The 14,836-nt window shown below is 40.0% G+C and overlaps 1 protein-coding gene across 1 annotated transcript; it reads left to right on the top strand.

Moving 5' to 3' along the window:
- Positions 1-11,603, top strand: aifm5 (apoptosis inducing factor mitochondria associated 5; the record flags this gene model as incomplete). The annotated part of the gene is made up of 19 exons (XM_084074165.1): positions 1-19; positions 1,233-1,323; positions 2,649-2,758; positions 3,021-3,130; positions 3,526-3,570; positions 4,466-4,547; positions 4,706-4,818; positions 5,169-5,255; positions 5,773-5,864; positions 6,336-6,466; positions 7,583-7,698; positions 7,858-7,929; positions 8,441-8,504; positions 9,512-9,588; positions 9,788-9,905; positions 10,033-10,131; positions 10,518-10,593; positions 10,743-10,847; positions 11,499-11,603. 19 exons carry the CDS (start codon positions 1-3, stop codon positions 11,530-11,532), a joined length of 1,641 nt encoding a protein of 546 aa, XP_083930291.1. The 3' UTR covers positions 11,533-11,603.
- Positions 11,604-14,836: the final 3,233 nt, after the last annotated feature.

The following is a 14,836-nucleotide window of genomic DNA, read 5'->3' as shown; positions in this document are numbered from 1 at the left end:
ATGTCTGGTGGTAAAGCACGTGAGTACACGTATTTCTTATTATTAAAAACAAAGTAGTGAAAGGCCTCATTGTATAGACCTAACTTAGTAAATCTCTGCACATATGGCTTACCTTTTTGCATCTGTGACTTAAAACAAATATTTCTTTAACCTTTGTTTATTGAAACATTTACTGTCACAAGCTAGTTTAAACAAGACAATCTGATAATTAACTTTTTCACAAAAGAGGGTGTTGCAACTTGCATTGTGTGCCAAGAGTTTCTAACATTTACATTTTAGGATCTACTGTATGTGTAGAAAATTGTATGTATGTTGAAATTATGTAGACATAATAATATAATAATATAAATAATGTTGCTATGTGGTTGTGTAAATAGGGTAGCCTGGTGTCTAATTAAATATTGAAATAAAAATAGCATTGACCTTATACAATCTTTATTTACTTTACACACACACTTAAAAATAGATATATGTCCTATAACATTTAGTATTTTAGTTGCCTCTTGTTACTGTCTTTTACTCTGGTGCATTGTCTATTGTTATGTATCATGTATACCGACCCGAGTAAACTTATTTTAAAGGACGTCTGATTGAATCTGATCTAACTTCAAGGGTTGTGTGTAAACCAGTCGTGTAAAGTAACTAAGTACTGTACTTAAGTACAATTTTGAGGTATTTTTTACTTTACTGGAGTATTAATTTGCAGTACTTCTACTTCTACTCCACTACATCTTAGAGGCAAATATTATACTTTTACTCCACTACAATTTTTTGAAAACTTTAGTTACTAGTTACTTTGTAGATTTTGATTATTATTACAAAAGATACATTACCCACTTCAGCCATATATACATTTCGTCCATTTGAAAATAGCCGATACAAGCTCACAATGTGTTGCGATGCGACGCATTGTGAGCTTGTAGATCGGCTATTTTCAAAACAATATTATACATTTTATACATTTGAAAACTTGTGAAATGGGATATTCTACATAATGAGCACTTTCTACTTTGGTACTTTAAGTACATTTTGATACCAATACCATGGTACTTTTACTTAAGTAAATTCAGAATTTCTGACTTTTACTTTCTGACTTTTGTAACAGAGTATTTATGCATGGGAGTCTTAATACTTTTACTTAAGTACAGAATTAGAGTACTTTTTCCACCACTGGTGGAAACATGCATTTCTGTTTTCAGATTTCATTTTAGTTTTGTGATTCTGACCAACAGACCATGGAGAAGGACCAGACAGTGACCCAGAGGAGCCATCAGAGGAGGTGACAGGACTAGTGTGTCTGGAATCTGATCTACTGGATGGACAGTAAGCCACAGGAGGGGAGGGAGGAGGGTTAGGGATCTAATGTGGATAGAAGAAGAAATAACAGGTGTATTTGACAGTGGTTGAAAGAAACAAAGTACATTTACTTAAGTACTGTACTTAAGTACAATTTTGAGGTATTTGTACTTTGTATTTCCGATTTCCAGTACTTTTAGTTCTACTTCACTACATCTCAGAGGCAAATATTGTACTTTTACTCCACTATATTTATTTGAAAACCATTACTAGTTTGTGAGAATGCCCGACTTTCAGTTGGAGTTAGTACAGAGGCCTTTTTTTTCCAATAGTATTTTGATTGATTTTTCTTTTTTTTACACAAAGACAAAACAAGACAAGACAAGACAAACAGCTCAGCTCAGACACGTTATAAAAGGACAAGGACACGGATACAAATATAGATTTCACATACTTACAATGGACCAAAAGATAACACATTAACTCTCATGACATCCATTAAAACTCTATGAACTACACAAATGATTCTCATACTACATTACACAATATCCATAGCAATTCCAACTACACATTACAACACCGTCCCCCCCCCCCCCCCCCCCCGCCTCTGCCCTTCTGACTTGGTCCAGCAGAATTACTCTGGCCACATGCCCAACTTACAGGGACATGTTACGCTTTCAATAATCACCCAGCATTCCCTATATTGCACTATACTCAAACATATTGCTCTTGGTCTCTTATCACTCTCAATGCGTCGTGATGCAACGCATTGAGAGTAGATCTGCTATATTTTCAAAAGATTTTTATACATTTTGAAATGGGACCTTCTGCATAATGAGTACTTTTACTTTTGGTACTTCAAGTACATTTTGATGCCAATACTTTTGTACTTTTACTCAAGTACATTATGAATTCCGGACTTTTACTTTTAACAGAGTATTTCTATATTGCAGTATTGATACTTTTACTTATTTAAGTAAAAAATGTGAGTACTTTTTCCACCACTGGTATTTGACATGTAAAGATGAATAGAGGTGAAAACTCAATTCAAGGTGAATCCAGAGTCCCTAAAACATAGATGATATAGTTTGATTTAATACAAGCACTCAGTGTGCGGTCGATGTTTTTATGGGCATCAAAAGGCATCAAGTGCAGTAACCACACTCAACAGCACTTAAGACTCACAGCCAGATACATGGATTTATTTTTTTACAGACAATGTGCACACATTTTTATGACTGTCCTTGGGCCTTGTTTTAAAGTTCCCAGAACTAAAAGCGGTGTGTGTTTGTGTGTGCGTGTGCGTGTGCGTGTGCGTGTGCGTGTGTGTGTGTGTGTGTGTGTTTTCAAAGGATGATGGAGGTTGAGGTAGGACGTCATAATGTGCTGCTAACGCGAAGTGAAGGCAAATACAGCGCCCTGGGCAACCTGTGTACACACTATGGCGCTCCACTCAGCAAAGGTAAAATATTCTAACAAAAAGGGATAAATGAGAGTTTAAAGCCTGATTTATACATAGTTGTACGACGGTTTCCCATGCCAAAAACTTTAGCATTTTGAATATTTTTTTTTACATCGGCTATGCTTGTAGATCTGCTATGTGTGAGCTTGTAGATCTGCTTTTCAAGCACTGTGTGTGTGTGTGTGTGTGTGTGTGTGTGTGTGTGTGTGTGTGTGTGTGTGTGTGTGTGTGTGTGTGTGTGTGTGTGTGTGTGTGTGTGCAGGGGTCCTTACTGGGCATAGAGTACGTTGTCCATGGCATGGTGCCTGCTTCAACGTTCACACTGGGGATCTGGAAGAGTTCCCTGGAATGGACTGTCTACCCTGTCATAAGGTACACATACTGGATGGACAGAGGACGGTACAAGACCAGATAGGCAGTAACAGACACAGACGGACAGACAGAAACAGTCAAATCCTCAATGTTAACCACTAGACGATTTACAAGCCTGTAGATCGAATAATTTTGCTATTTTTGGCTATTTTATCTATTCTATTCTAATCACTATTCCAATTTCTATTTGCTATGTGGCTATTTTCACTATAATGACATAGGGATGCCAGGTTGAAAGTGACTAATTTAAGAGTATAAGAAATGGACCCAAATCAACACTTATGGGCACAACAAGCAAGCAGCAAGGAGGTATACCATTGGACAAGCAGACAAACAAACAAATGGACAAAAGATATTCATCCTACATAGACACTTATTTTACTTATCTTTTCTAGGTCAAAGTTGAAAACAACAAAGTCTATGTGTCCATAAACAAAAAGGTCAGTGTATTCATTTATTTATAAGTCACCATTTGTATCTCGCTAAATTATGATCATACCAGAATGCCGTTATTTCCAAGACAAGACACTTTTAAATCTTGTAAATGTGGGAGTGATTTATATGCAGTTTTCCAAGTCACATTGGTGTTTTAAAATCTGTAATATTGTAATCTCTGATATATTGCACCCTATGAATAGAGTGCAATATAATTACATCCACAGGGTTCTTGGCACTGTGTATGATGCAAACCAGAACTTATTTTAATAATTGAAACGTTATTTTAATCAATCTTATGGCAGAGTATTCTAAAGCTGCACTATGTAACTTCTAACACTCTTCTACCCCGGATTTGAATCCGGTTTCCTGCATGCGCAAGTGCTGACAGTTTTACCATTGAGCTAATAGAGCCTGCCTGCTTGCTCAGGGGATAAATTGAATCTTGACCATCAAGTCAAAATTCGTGTTAGATCCTGTGTGTAGGTGAGACTCAACCTTTTCCCACGATCTAAATGTGAGCAGGGAGACAAAATACAACCACCCCAATTGTATAAGTTATATTGTATTAACATACTCTACCATACAGATTGGACGACGTTACATTTTATTCGTTAACAAAAAGTTACATAGTGCCGCTTTAATACAATATAACTAGCACATCTGCAGTGGTTGGTTGGTGCTGGTCTCCCTACTTTTCCATTGAGAAATGTAGACCCTGGTAGGGCTGCCTGAAGATCATGAGCGCAATATTTCCCCGGCACAAGTGGTGACTGTCTCTTGGCTCAGGTAGAAATTTGGTCTCTCATGTAGGAGAGGGTCGGACATAAAAGTTACAGATTACAGCGTATAAATTAGGCTTATGGAAATAATGCCACTATATTTTATGCTCTCATTCAGACAATAAGACAGGCTAAAAGAACAAAGAACATGGGAGCCCGAGTACCAGGACTTATTCACACCATTCTGCTAATTGGTGGAGGTGAGCGTGGGCATGTGTGTTTGTGTGTGCGTGTGTGAGTGTTTTGTGGGTGTGTATGCACCAGCAAATCTGCGTGCAGATGTGTTGTTTTCATATAACTGACACTCTTCCAGCGTGTATGATGTGAGTGATGCTGTGTGTTCTCTCTGTAAGCGCAGGGGCTGCCTCTTTGGTGTGTGCTGAGACCTTGCGACAGGAGCGCTATGGTGGCAGAATTATCATGGTCACCAGAGACGACCTGCTCCCTTATGACAAGACTCGACTCAGCAAGGTACTGTGAGCTAGCGTTTAGCAACTGGTGGGTCATGTTGCCGGTGAGTCATTCTCTTTCTCATATAGTCCTGGTCCGGACCGAGGTAGTGAGACAGTGTGTTTATCTAGTTGGTACAATGGATTGTGATTCCAACGGAGAAGATGAAAGTATGGGTCACAAGCTGAACCTGTTTAGAAGATGAAAAATCAACAAGATTGCCTCTGTATTGATTTATGAGTCAGTTGATCAAATCATAGACTAAATCAATGCAGAAGTGATATTTTTGTGAGAAATAATAAACTTACTTTAGGTAGAATTGTCCAACGTCAGAAAACACAAACAACTATTTCATAAATGTTTGCCTCCAGGTAATGAATGTGGAGAATGACAGCATTCTTCTCAGAAGCAGGGAGTTCTTCCACCAGTATGACATTGAGGTGTGGCTCAGGAAAGAGGTGAGTGAACAACACACAGTGACAGCATACGTTCATATTAGGAATGTATCAATATCATATCAATATCATATCATATCACATATACTGTGATATGATACTATGGGATTTTGGATGTTGTAACATCTTGATATGGCATAAATGTCGCCCTTTCCTGGTTTTAATCACTTAAGCTTTATTTAAGATTTTTTTTAATTGTGAAACATTTTTCAAAACGATAAAAAATCTAAATAGCTGATCTATAGGCTCACAACATGCAATTTTGTCCATATCGTCCTGTTGCTGAACTCGGTCTTCTATGGATTTGATAATCTGACTAATAGTCTTCTATCTTAATGGCATTGCATAATACTTGGACCACGACTGTATATATTAATTTACATGTAGACACAGTACACCTGTATATAACAAAACTAGACTGTGCAATGTTATACTATACTCCCTAATATAAATAGCAAGAATACATTGTATAGGACTTTAAAAGTCCAAAAGAGTGTGACAGTCATTTCCATGACGGCAGGCCATGTCACTGGACACAGACAAGAAGACAGTAACATTTGATGACAGCACAGTACAGAACTATGACCAGCTCCTCATCTCCACTGGTTCCAGGTAAACTTAACTTGTATGCACTTTCATACATGTGGAAATATGTCATTCTTGCTGAGCAATACACTTGTGCAACAAAGTATAAATTAAAGCTGCAATCCATACTTTGATGTGGTACCAAACTTGGGCCAGATCCAGACAAACCCCAGTTGGCCAACGGAGATATAATTGAGCTTATGATCTTCAGGCAGTACTGCTTGTCAACCAGTAGGTGTCCTACTGTACCTGATACCATAGTCTACATACATACAAGCATTTCAGTTAAAGCAGTGAAAGGAATTGGATGTTCATCATAAGACTGTTCAATTAAGACGGTTCAATTAGACTTTTTCTACAATAGTCAGTGAGCACTATACTTACTTGAGTAACAATATTGTATCATGCTAATGTTTGCATTATGTATTAGCATGATACAATACATTGAACATGGCGCGGCTTGTTGGGCCAATGCATTAATCTGGTTCTGTTGGTCAGAGCTAAGCCTCTGGACATCCCTGGAATAGAGCTGGAGAATGTTATGATGCTGGAGACGCCACAGGACGCCAGGAAGATCCATGCCGAATGCATGGGGCATCACATTGTCGTCGTGGGTGCCTCTTTTATTGGTAATGTATTTTCTACATTCTATATTTCGACATGCGTCTCTGCATTATTAGATTGTAATAGGGGTATTAGAGAGAGTGGTTGAGAGAAACTGGATTAGAAGGTTTGATTCATGAATCATGATTCAACATAGTCATAATATAGCCACATTTATACTTAGTTGTACGATAGTGTCAAATGTCAAAAATAGCGAATCTACAAGTTAACAACGTCGCAATACAGTGCGTTGTTATCTTGTAGAGCGGCTATTTTTAGCATTTAGCGTGACACTGTTGTACAGGGGAGCAGAACTATGAACTAGGCATAAGGTGTGTGTCTGTGTGGTACACTATGCATTGAGTCTGTTCGAATTCTGCACAGTAGAACCTGTACAAACATTTTCAAGACGCTTCAAAAAGATGCCAGACATAGTGTCAGCAACTCTCATGCCAAGGGTCTCAGTGTGAAGCGAACACATTGCTGTAGCTGCAGAAAAGGAAACTCTTGACTGCATTTTTGGGCAAGGCCAAACGTAGGTTCTTTACACCTTTCATTGTTAAGCCTGATTCATACATCGTACAAACATTTTTCTCGCCCGAAGATAACTGATTTTCAACCAGAAACACGATGCATAGTGTTGAAGTATAAATCTGGCTTTAAATGCAACAACATTTTCCAATACATTGTAAGCAGCAGGACCAGACGGCATTAAGGGAAGGGTGTTCAGAGCATGCGCTACACAACTATCATGTGTCGTCACCTGAAAAAAAAAAAAAAAACTCCTGTGTGAGAATACTGTTCATAGATTACAGCTCAGTGTTCAACACCATAGTCCCCTCCAGACTTGATACCAAGCTCAAACACCTGGGACTCGACCCCAGTCTGTGCGGCTGGACACTGCTCTTACTGGCTTCATAGCCACAGAACCAGGGGAAGTGCATTGACAGATAGCTACTTCCCCCGGACAATCAGGTTTATGAACAAACAAGCTAGGAAAAAGAAGAAGCTAATGCAATTATACAAAGCACTCAAACTCAAACTGGGAAACTCAATGAATTCGTAGTTTATTACTGTTATTCTTTTACATGCATCTGCATCTGTCTTAAACAGCACAGTTGTCATTTTCTTTGATGTTTCAGGCATGGAGGTGACATCTTATATGATAGGCAAAGCCAGCAGCGTCACAGTGGTAGGCAGCAGTGAAACGCCCTACCAGAAGACCCTGGGCCCTGAAATTGGCAGGATCACCGTAAGGGTGAGAGACAATCTGCACTTTCTTTTGTAACTTTGTAACTAATGTTCTTTCTTCTCCAGGGCTTTCAGACTCTTGCTTTAACCTTACCTCAGTTTTGGTTCCTGGCTCGTTGTTGTTTGCTGCTGAGCCTTCTTAACCGTCACTGCATTGTTTCTTCAGGTACTGGAAAAGAAAGGTGTAAAATTCTACATGAACAACAGCGTGAAAGAGATTAGAGGAGAGAATGGCAAGGTAAAACATGCAGACTGTGAAAGTGCTATTTGTGTAACACATTTCATACACATGGAAAATGAGTGAACTTCAAATTACAAAACAAACTATTGTGAAACAATATAATCATGTGGTTCACTGAATCCACATGGGTGTGACTCCAATGTGGATCTCAGATATCATATGGCCAGCCTGTGACATCATCGTCTATAGTCGACGCATCTATTAGTATGACTCCAAATTTGGGCAAGGTTTCAGCACGATCAGAGTCCTTTGACTTCAATTATAAATTAAATACTTCAAAAAGTATAAAACGTGAAAGAAATTAGTGTAGGCTTACTGGCAGTGTAAAAGACATTTAGCACTGATCGGCCCAGTGGTTTGTTAGATTAGATTTGCAGTTGCACACACAGATACGTAGACAGACAGACTTCTAGATGGCTTGCCTCTGAGGAGCCACGCCATAAAAAGACAGACCTTATAAACTGCACGGCCTGGGTTACTGAATATTCTCTGTTCTCCCTCTCTGAAGGTAAAAGAGCTTGAGCTAAAAAGTGGGGCAATTGTTCCGGCTGATGTTTTGATTATTGGAATTGGTAAGTGCAACACAGCAGCTGTAAAAATCAAAACGTTTGGCTCATTGCCTTTGTTGCAACTCTATTTTAGAAACTCCATGGTACTCCATGGATTTGGTTGGAATATTAATTTAGGAATATGTCATTATTCATCAATTATTTATTAACCATTTAAACCACAAACACAAGGGGTTTATAAACTTAAGAGAGGACCAGGTTCATACAAAGGAACACAAGGAGACTAGGAATTAATTATGAAATAGGAGCAAAGATATAACACATACTAATACAAGGAACATACAAGGTCACTAGTTCAAGCAAACAATTAAACACTGTGACATACCTTTACAAACTGACAAAGAACAGAAAACAACAGAATGGACAAAGACTAACTAGACACAGGTGAACTCAACAAAGCCTGGTGACGCAAGGTATAGGCTAGGTAACTAACAGGACACAGGTGTAAACATTGGCAAATCACAGGACTGGTTAGACAAGACAGGTAGCAGCAACATCAATAAACAAGAAGCACAGGAACAATACTACAAAATAAGATACACAACACCAAACCACAAACTTAACATATAACTACAGAATACAATACATCACACATAAACAACCAGAGAAACAAGACAAAAGACAAACCAAACAAGGAACATGAACAGATGATGCAACTACAGTAAATGTCCAAAGGCTGAAGAGCATATAGGCTTGTTGATATAACTAGATTTCTTTTATTTTATTAGCCTACTGTTACTACTCCACCAATGTCCCCCCCCTGTATGAATGAATGAACCATTGTAAAGCGCTTTGAGTAGGTTTGAGTACTTAGAAAAGCACCATAAAAATGCAATTCATTATTACTAAGAAGAAGAATTAGATTAGTGGTGAATATATGAATGAATATAGAGTAGCCTAGATGAGAAATGATGGACATGAACTGAAAAAGGATAAATTCTTTGTATTTTTCTCCTCTTTTCTTCTCTTCTCTTACTATTTCCCTACCATCCCCTTGTCTCCATCCCCAGGTGTCCTCCCTAACTCAGAGTTTCTGCGGGGTAGTAAAATAAAAATGGACTCAAAGAATTCAGTTATAGTTGATAAGGTCGGTATGCCCCTGTCTTTGAATCAATTATCAAGTATTACTATTACATTTAACGTCGGGGAGTTTCCTGGTATACGGCACAACATTAAGATACAACAATCACTTTCCATTATGTGCATTCTAACAGGAAAAACAAACAAACTAAAACGCAGTTTATCACAGACTTTCTATGGTTTTTATCTCAACTACACTCCTACAGTTGATGCGTACCAATGTTCCTGGGGTGTTCTGTGGGGGCGACGTAACTAGCTTCCCCCTGGCTATGGCTAAGGACCAGAGGGTCTCTATTGGACATTGGCAGATGGCCCAAGCACACGGTAATTAACAACGTCATTAGCAACTGCAGTTTCCCCTGCTATCATACACATTTGTTGGGTTTATACAACATACAGTGGCAAGGAGAAAACATAATTTTCTCTTCTTTCTATTCTTACTGTTGGTAAGGGAGGGTAGCAGCACTGAACATGCTGGATAAACCAACTGAACTCAACTCTGTTCCTTTCTACTGGACCATCCTACTGGGAAACACCATCCGATACGCAGGTGGGTAACCTCCCAGTACACACAAAAAGATAAGATAGGATAAATTAGGTAAGATAAGATATGATAAGATGGGAGGCGTCTGAATGGTGCAGGGTTGTGTTCCTGCCCACCACCACGGATACTATGGGTTTAAATACTACACGGCGCATCCGATTTGGCCTGGTGCTCCAACAAACACAATTGGTCATGTTTGCCTCCTTGTGGGTGTGAAACCAGGCGGGGACCTGTAGGAGTTGCTACACAAGCAACTTCTACAGGTTGGTTGGGCACTTGTTCGGTATCCTTTGCGTACGTTATGTCCTCCCAGCATAGAAACTCCTCACTTGCAGGTGAAAAGAAGCGGCCGGCCAATTTGCGATATGTAAAGATCTGGTGTTTCTCTTCAGGCTCTGGGATCGGATACACTGAGATTGTGATGAAAGGCAATGTCGAGGATATGAAGTTCCTCGCTCTCTATATCAAGTGAGTTATAGGACAAACAGCTGCTACTATCAACTCTGTGTAACTAATTCACACAAACCCAGAGCAACACAACACCTTTCACAGTATTGACTTGATGTTCTACTCATAGTTTTGGGAGGAGGGGTCAGTAATTCTTGTTTGACCCATAGGGATGATGAGGTGATTGCAGCAGCAGGCCTGAACTTTGACCCTGCTACAGCGGCCGTAGCAGAGAGGTTTGCAGCAGGGAAGACCATCACAAAAAAAGAAGCTGAGTATGTTGTCTCCTTCTGCTTCTGACCCTTCCTTTATGTCTTTTCATCATAACCTCCCATGGCTCTCTATAGACTCTGCACTGAATTTATACTCTTTAGCGTCACAAATGTCAGATCTAGAAGCTCAATAATTGCTTGAATTGTTATGCAATTATTTCGATAACAAACACAAATTTAAAACAAACTTGTAGTACTTGCGATGCTTGCAGACATTCACTACAATTCAGTTCATTCATTTTATTTCAAATAATTTCAGTTCATTTAATTTAAATTCAATTCAGTTAATTTGAACTCACTTCAGCTCAGTCTAAGCATTGCAGCCAAAGTCTAAGCTGAAGGTGGTGCAATGAATTGTTTAGATTCATACAAAGAAAAGGTGGCCTTTACCGTTGACCTTTTCAACCCAAAAGTAAATTGTCGGGTTCAGACAATTTGAGAGTTTTCATTTAATTTAAGAGACGTTTTATCCAGAGCGATAGTTATTTTGCTAACAGACACACAGAGCAGGACCTACATAATACGATACCCTACCACATATTGCTGCGGACAGTAAAGCATCTTGCAAGGTAGGCTAGCTGACAGTATTTCAGACAGAATGAGACAAGGAGCCTGGCTAACAGAAGCATTCACTGTTCCTCTCCTTGCTCCCAGATCTGATGACCTGAGCTGGCTAATGATGTCTTGAACCATCCCTCCATCCACTGGCTGGATCATCAGTATAGTACAACATCGTCGACATACTCTAAGAATGTCCTCCGTCTGTCCCTCATTCTTGCCACCTCATTAAGCTGTCACCAAAATGGTTCCTGGACCGTTGACCTGGGAAAGAAAGGTTTCATACACGGCAAGCGGCGTATACAACGCCATACGTTTTGTCGAGAGGCTCTGGTTTACAGTAATGGACCATCCTATGGAGGACATGCCATGGTTATTACTGTATGCCGCAAGTGTGTAAGAGAGGGACGTGGTTCCCTGCAAGTGACTTGGGCTGGGACAGGCAGGTTTTGGGGTTGGATGTCGGTCGGCACCGCAAACAACAGATACCTCAGCTAAGCAGAGCTTTTTGGACCATCCATGTTTTTTGTTAGAGTTTCCTTTTTCATTTGATTTGATTTATATCCATTTTAAATCTATGGATCTGTGTCTTCACACTGACGTTTTTGATAACTAGAACACCTCTACGATGCCCCTGTATTTGCTGCAGTGGTTCTCCACTCAATTTTGCCTCGACCAAGATCCCAGTATATTAGATAGAAGACAACATTTACCTGTTAAAAGTATTTAATTTGTACGGGTATGTGACAAATACATTTGTGAACCACTGGGAGAAACACTGACTCAAAGGGTGTTGAAGCCCGCCGTCAATGTAAAACAGTGATCGGGGGAGACTTTACTTGGATTTGGGGCGGAGGGTTGTTGATGGAAAAATACAAGTGACCTAAGTGGTCATTGTGGCTCTGTCCTTTATCCAAACAGAGGGTTGGGAGTGGGATTAGGAGAACACAGGGGGAGTGTTGAGCTCTTTGAGGCAGAGATGCTGAAACAGGCAACGGGAACAAAACGCATCGACGTGTGTGGATAATAGGCCTCGGACAAAAAACAGCACACAAACAGACTAGAACAAAACATTCACAAAAGAAATGCTGTGTTTTCCTCCTCTCCCCCCTATCTCTCTGCACCCCTTTACCATCCTTATCTCACACCTATCTTTCCACCCCCGCCATTCATTTCAATCTTCTTCTCTCTGTGACGTCTCGTCTCTTTCGCCTTTGTCTTCTGGTAACCTCTACACTGCCATCAATGACTCGTGATAGTTTCATCTCAATTTATTATGTACTGTATTATTCACAAGCTCTGCTCGTCTCTCTGTAAGCACTCCCCCACCTCCCTTAAACATACTGTACTACTATGTGAAGTAATTTGAGGCCTATGAGTTAAACCTTATGGTGACACCAGGAAACGTGAAGCAAACATCTTACGGCCTCACCCAGTCAGGAGGACTGCGTCAAACCCTGTACTGTATGAAATAGTTTTGTGGACTTGCCATAGGTTTTTCTTGTAACACCACAAAGTGAAACCATGAGGTCAACAGAGTAATAACATGTGCCATGTACCTGTCGATGTGAAAGCTTATAGTCCTGTGTTTCTCTCTTTCTCTTTTTTTCTTCACCCATAAAGTTCTCAGGCACACCATCTCTTTCCTGTCGTTCATTGTTTTGTCCAGTTGGGGGAGCAATTTATTTAGACTGAAATGTTTTTCTGCTATCTTTGGTAGAGTTGGCTTGCCTATAGAAACACACATAAAGTTGATTATCTCAAAGATTGTTTTCACCCCTGTCTCGCCGTCTGTCTGTCCATCCATTTGCCCGGGCTTCTGTCTGACTGTACAGCTAATCTTGGACACTGCTGGACCGATCAGCATAACACTTCGCATGCACACTCCCAGTAGGCCATGGGAGAACCTCCCACCCAAAATTATTCAAATCGGCTTCATTGTAATGATAAGATGCCACTGTTGGCCTAACTCTTTGAACCGTATGTCGTACAATAAAAACAATTTCCCCTGAATTCCTTGGATCATGACAGAACCCACCATATAGGCCAGGCCCATTTCCACCCGACTCAATTTCCCGTCATTTTGCGTTTTCTTTAAAACACACGTTTCCTACTACAACAGATGTTAAACCAAAACTCACACAAATTGGTACACTATTATTATAATACACTATTATCTCTGGAGTCACGTGGTATACCTGTATCATTCAGATTTTTCATATTCCAATCGGATTGGCAGATTTCCTTCCAAAGTTTGTGGGAGGCGCCCGTTTTACAAAAAAATGCCAAAAACACATGTCCGATCTACCCCAAATTTGAATCGCACATTGAGGGGCCTATAAGCCAAAAGCAATTTCACTTCCACCCATAGTGGGTGCCACAGATACTACATGTCACTGTTTGTTGTAGAAACATTATTTTGTTTTTTAATCCAAATTAGGTAGGCTACAGATGGTCTTGTGTGTCATGTGACATTGATTGACCATCAAAAAGGGTGATACTCCGTTATGTTTGCCTGTAATAGCCTGCCAAAAGTTGGGTGCAGGGTCTATTTTATAAAAAGCCTTTATAGAGTGCACCCACAAAAGCGCTTTCACTTCTGCTCATGGGTCGCCACAAATGTGACAAGTTTGCACCATCTGTTGCACAAACTCTTTCCCCCCAGCTTCCTCATGTCCTGGTGGTTGCACCCCATGACTGACACAGCCCTGTGGATGCAGCCCAGCCTGCCGGACATCTCTGAGAAGCACACTTTTCTTTTTTTTTTAAAGATAATTTTGGGGCCTTTTCTGCTAGATATACAGTAGACTGACAGGAAATCGGGAGAGAGATGGGGGGGTTACACGGAGCAAAGGTCATCGGATTAGGGACTCGAACCCTCGACACGCTGTCAGGCTGGATCAACAGCCTAGGTGCCCAGACGTCTACGCCAGCTGCCCGGGTCAGTGGCGCACTTTTCTACTTATATGTTCTTGTCAAAGCCATTATATGACGTTACAAATAGGAGGAAAGGGGGAAAATAGCCTGCCACCTCTCTGGTTACCTCAAGTTTTCAAAGCAACTAAGAAATGACAACTAGCCTTGCTTAATGATAACAGCCGGTGGACAGCTGGTGGCCAGCCTATGTTTTTCGGTTCTCCATCCATCAGTCCACATCCCAGCCTGGTGAATGTGATATTTCAGGAATGCCTTGAGGGAATTTATGATATCTGGCACATCAAGGATGAACTGATTAGATACATGTGGGGGGTCAAAGCTCAAAGGTTAAGGTCATTGTGATCTCACAAACATGTTAATTAAATACCTTCAAATTCTTCAAAACATATACTATGAGTCTAGACAGACAGATGAAGAATTGTATTTTATAAATTTGTCATAGAATGAAAAACTGATACAGTATATTGTTTAAGAAAATGTCATGGGTAAAACAACAT

This window comes from Gymnoscopelus microlampas (genome assembly GCF_963454915.1).
Source record: "Gymnoscopelus microlampas genome assembly, chromosome: 12".
NCBI classification, from domain to species: Eukaryota; Metazoa; Chordata; class Actinopteri; order Myctophiformes; family Myctophidae; genus Gymnoscopelus; species Gymnoscopelus microlampas.
The sequence above is the reverse complement of the archived record's forward strand: the minus strand, read 5'-3'. Positions and strand labels throughout refer to the sequence as shown.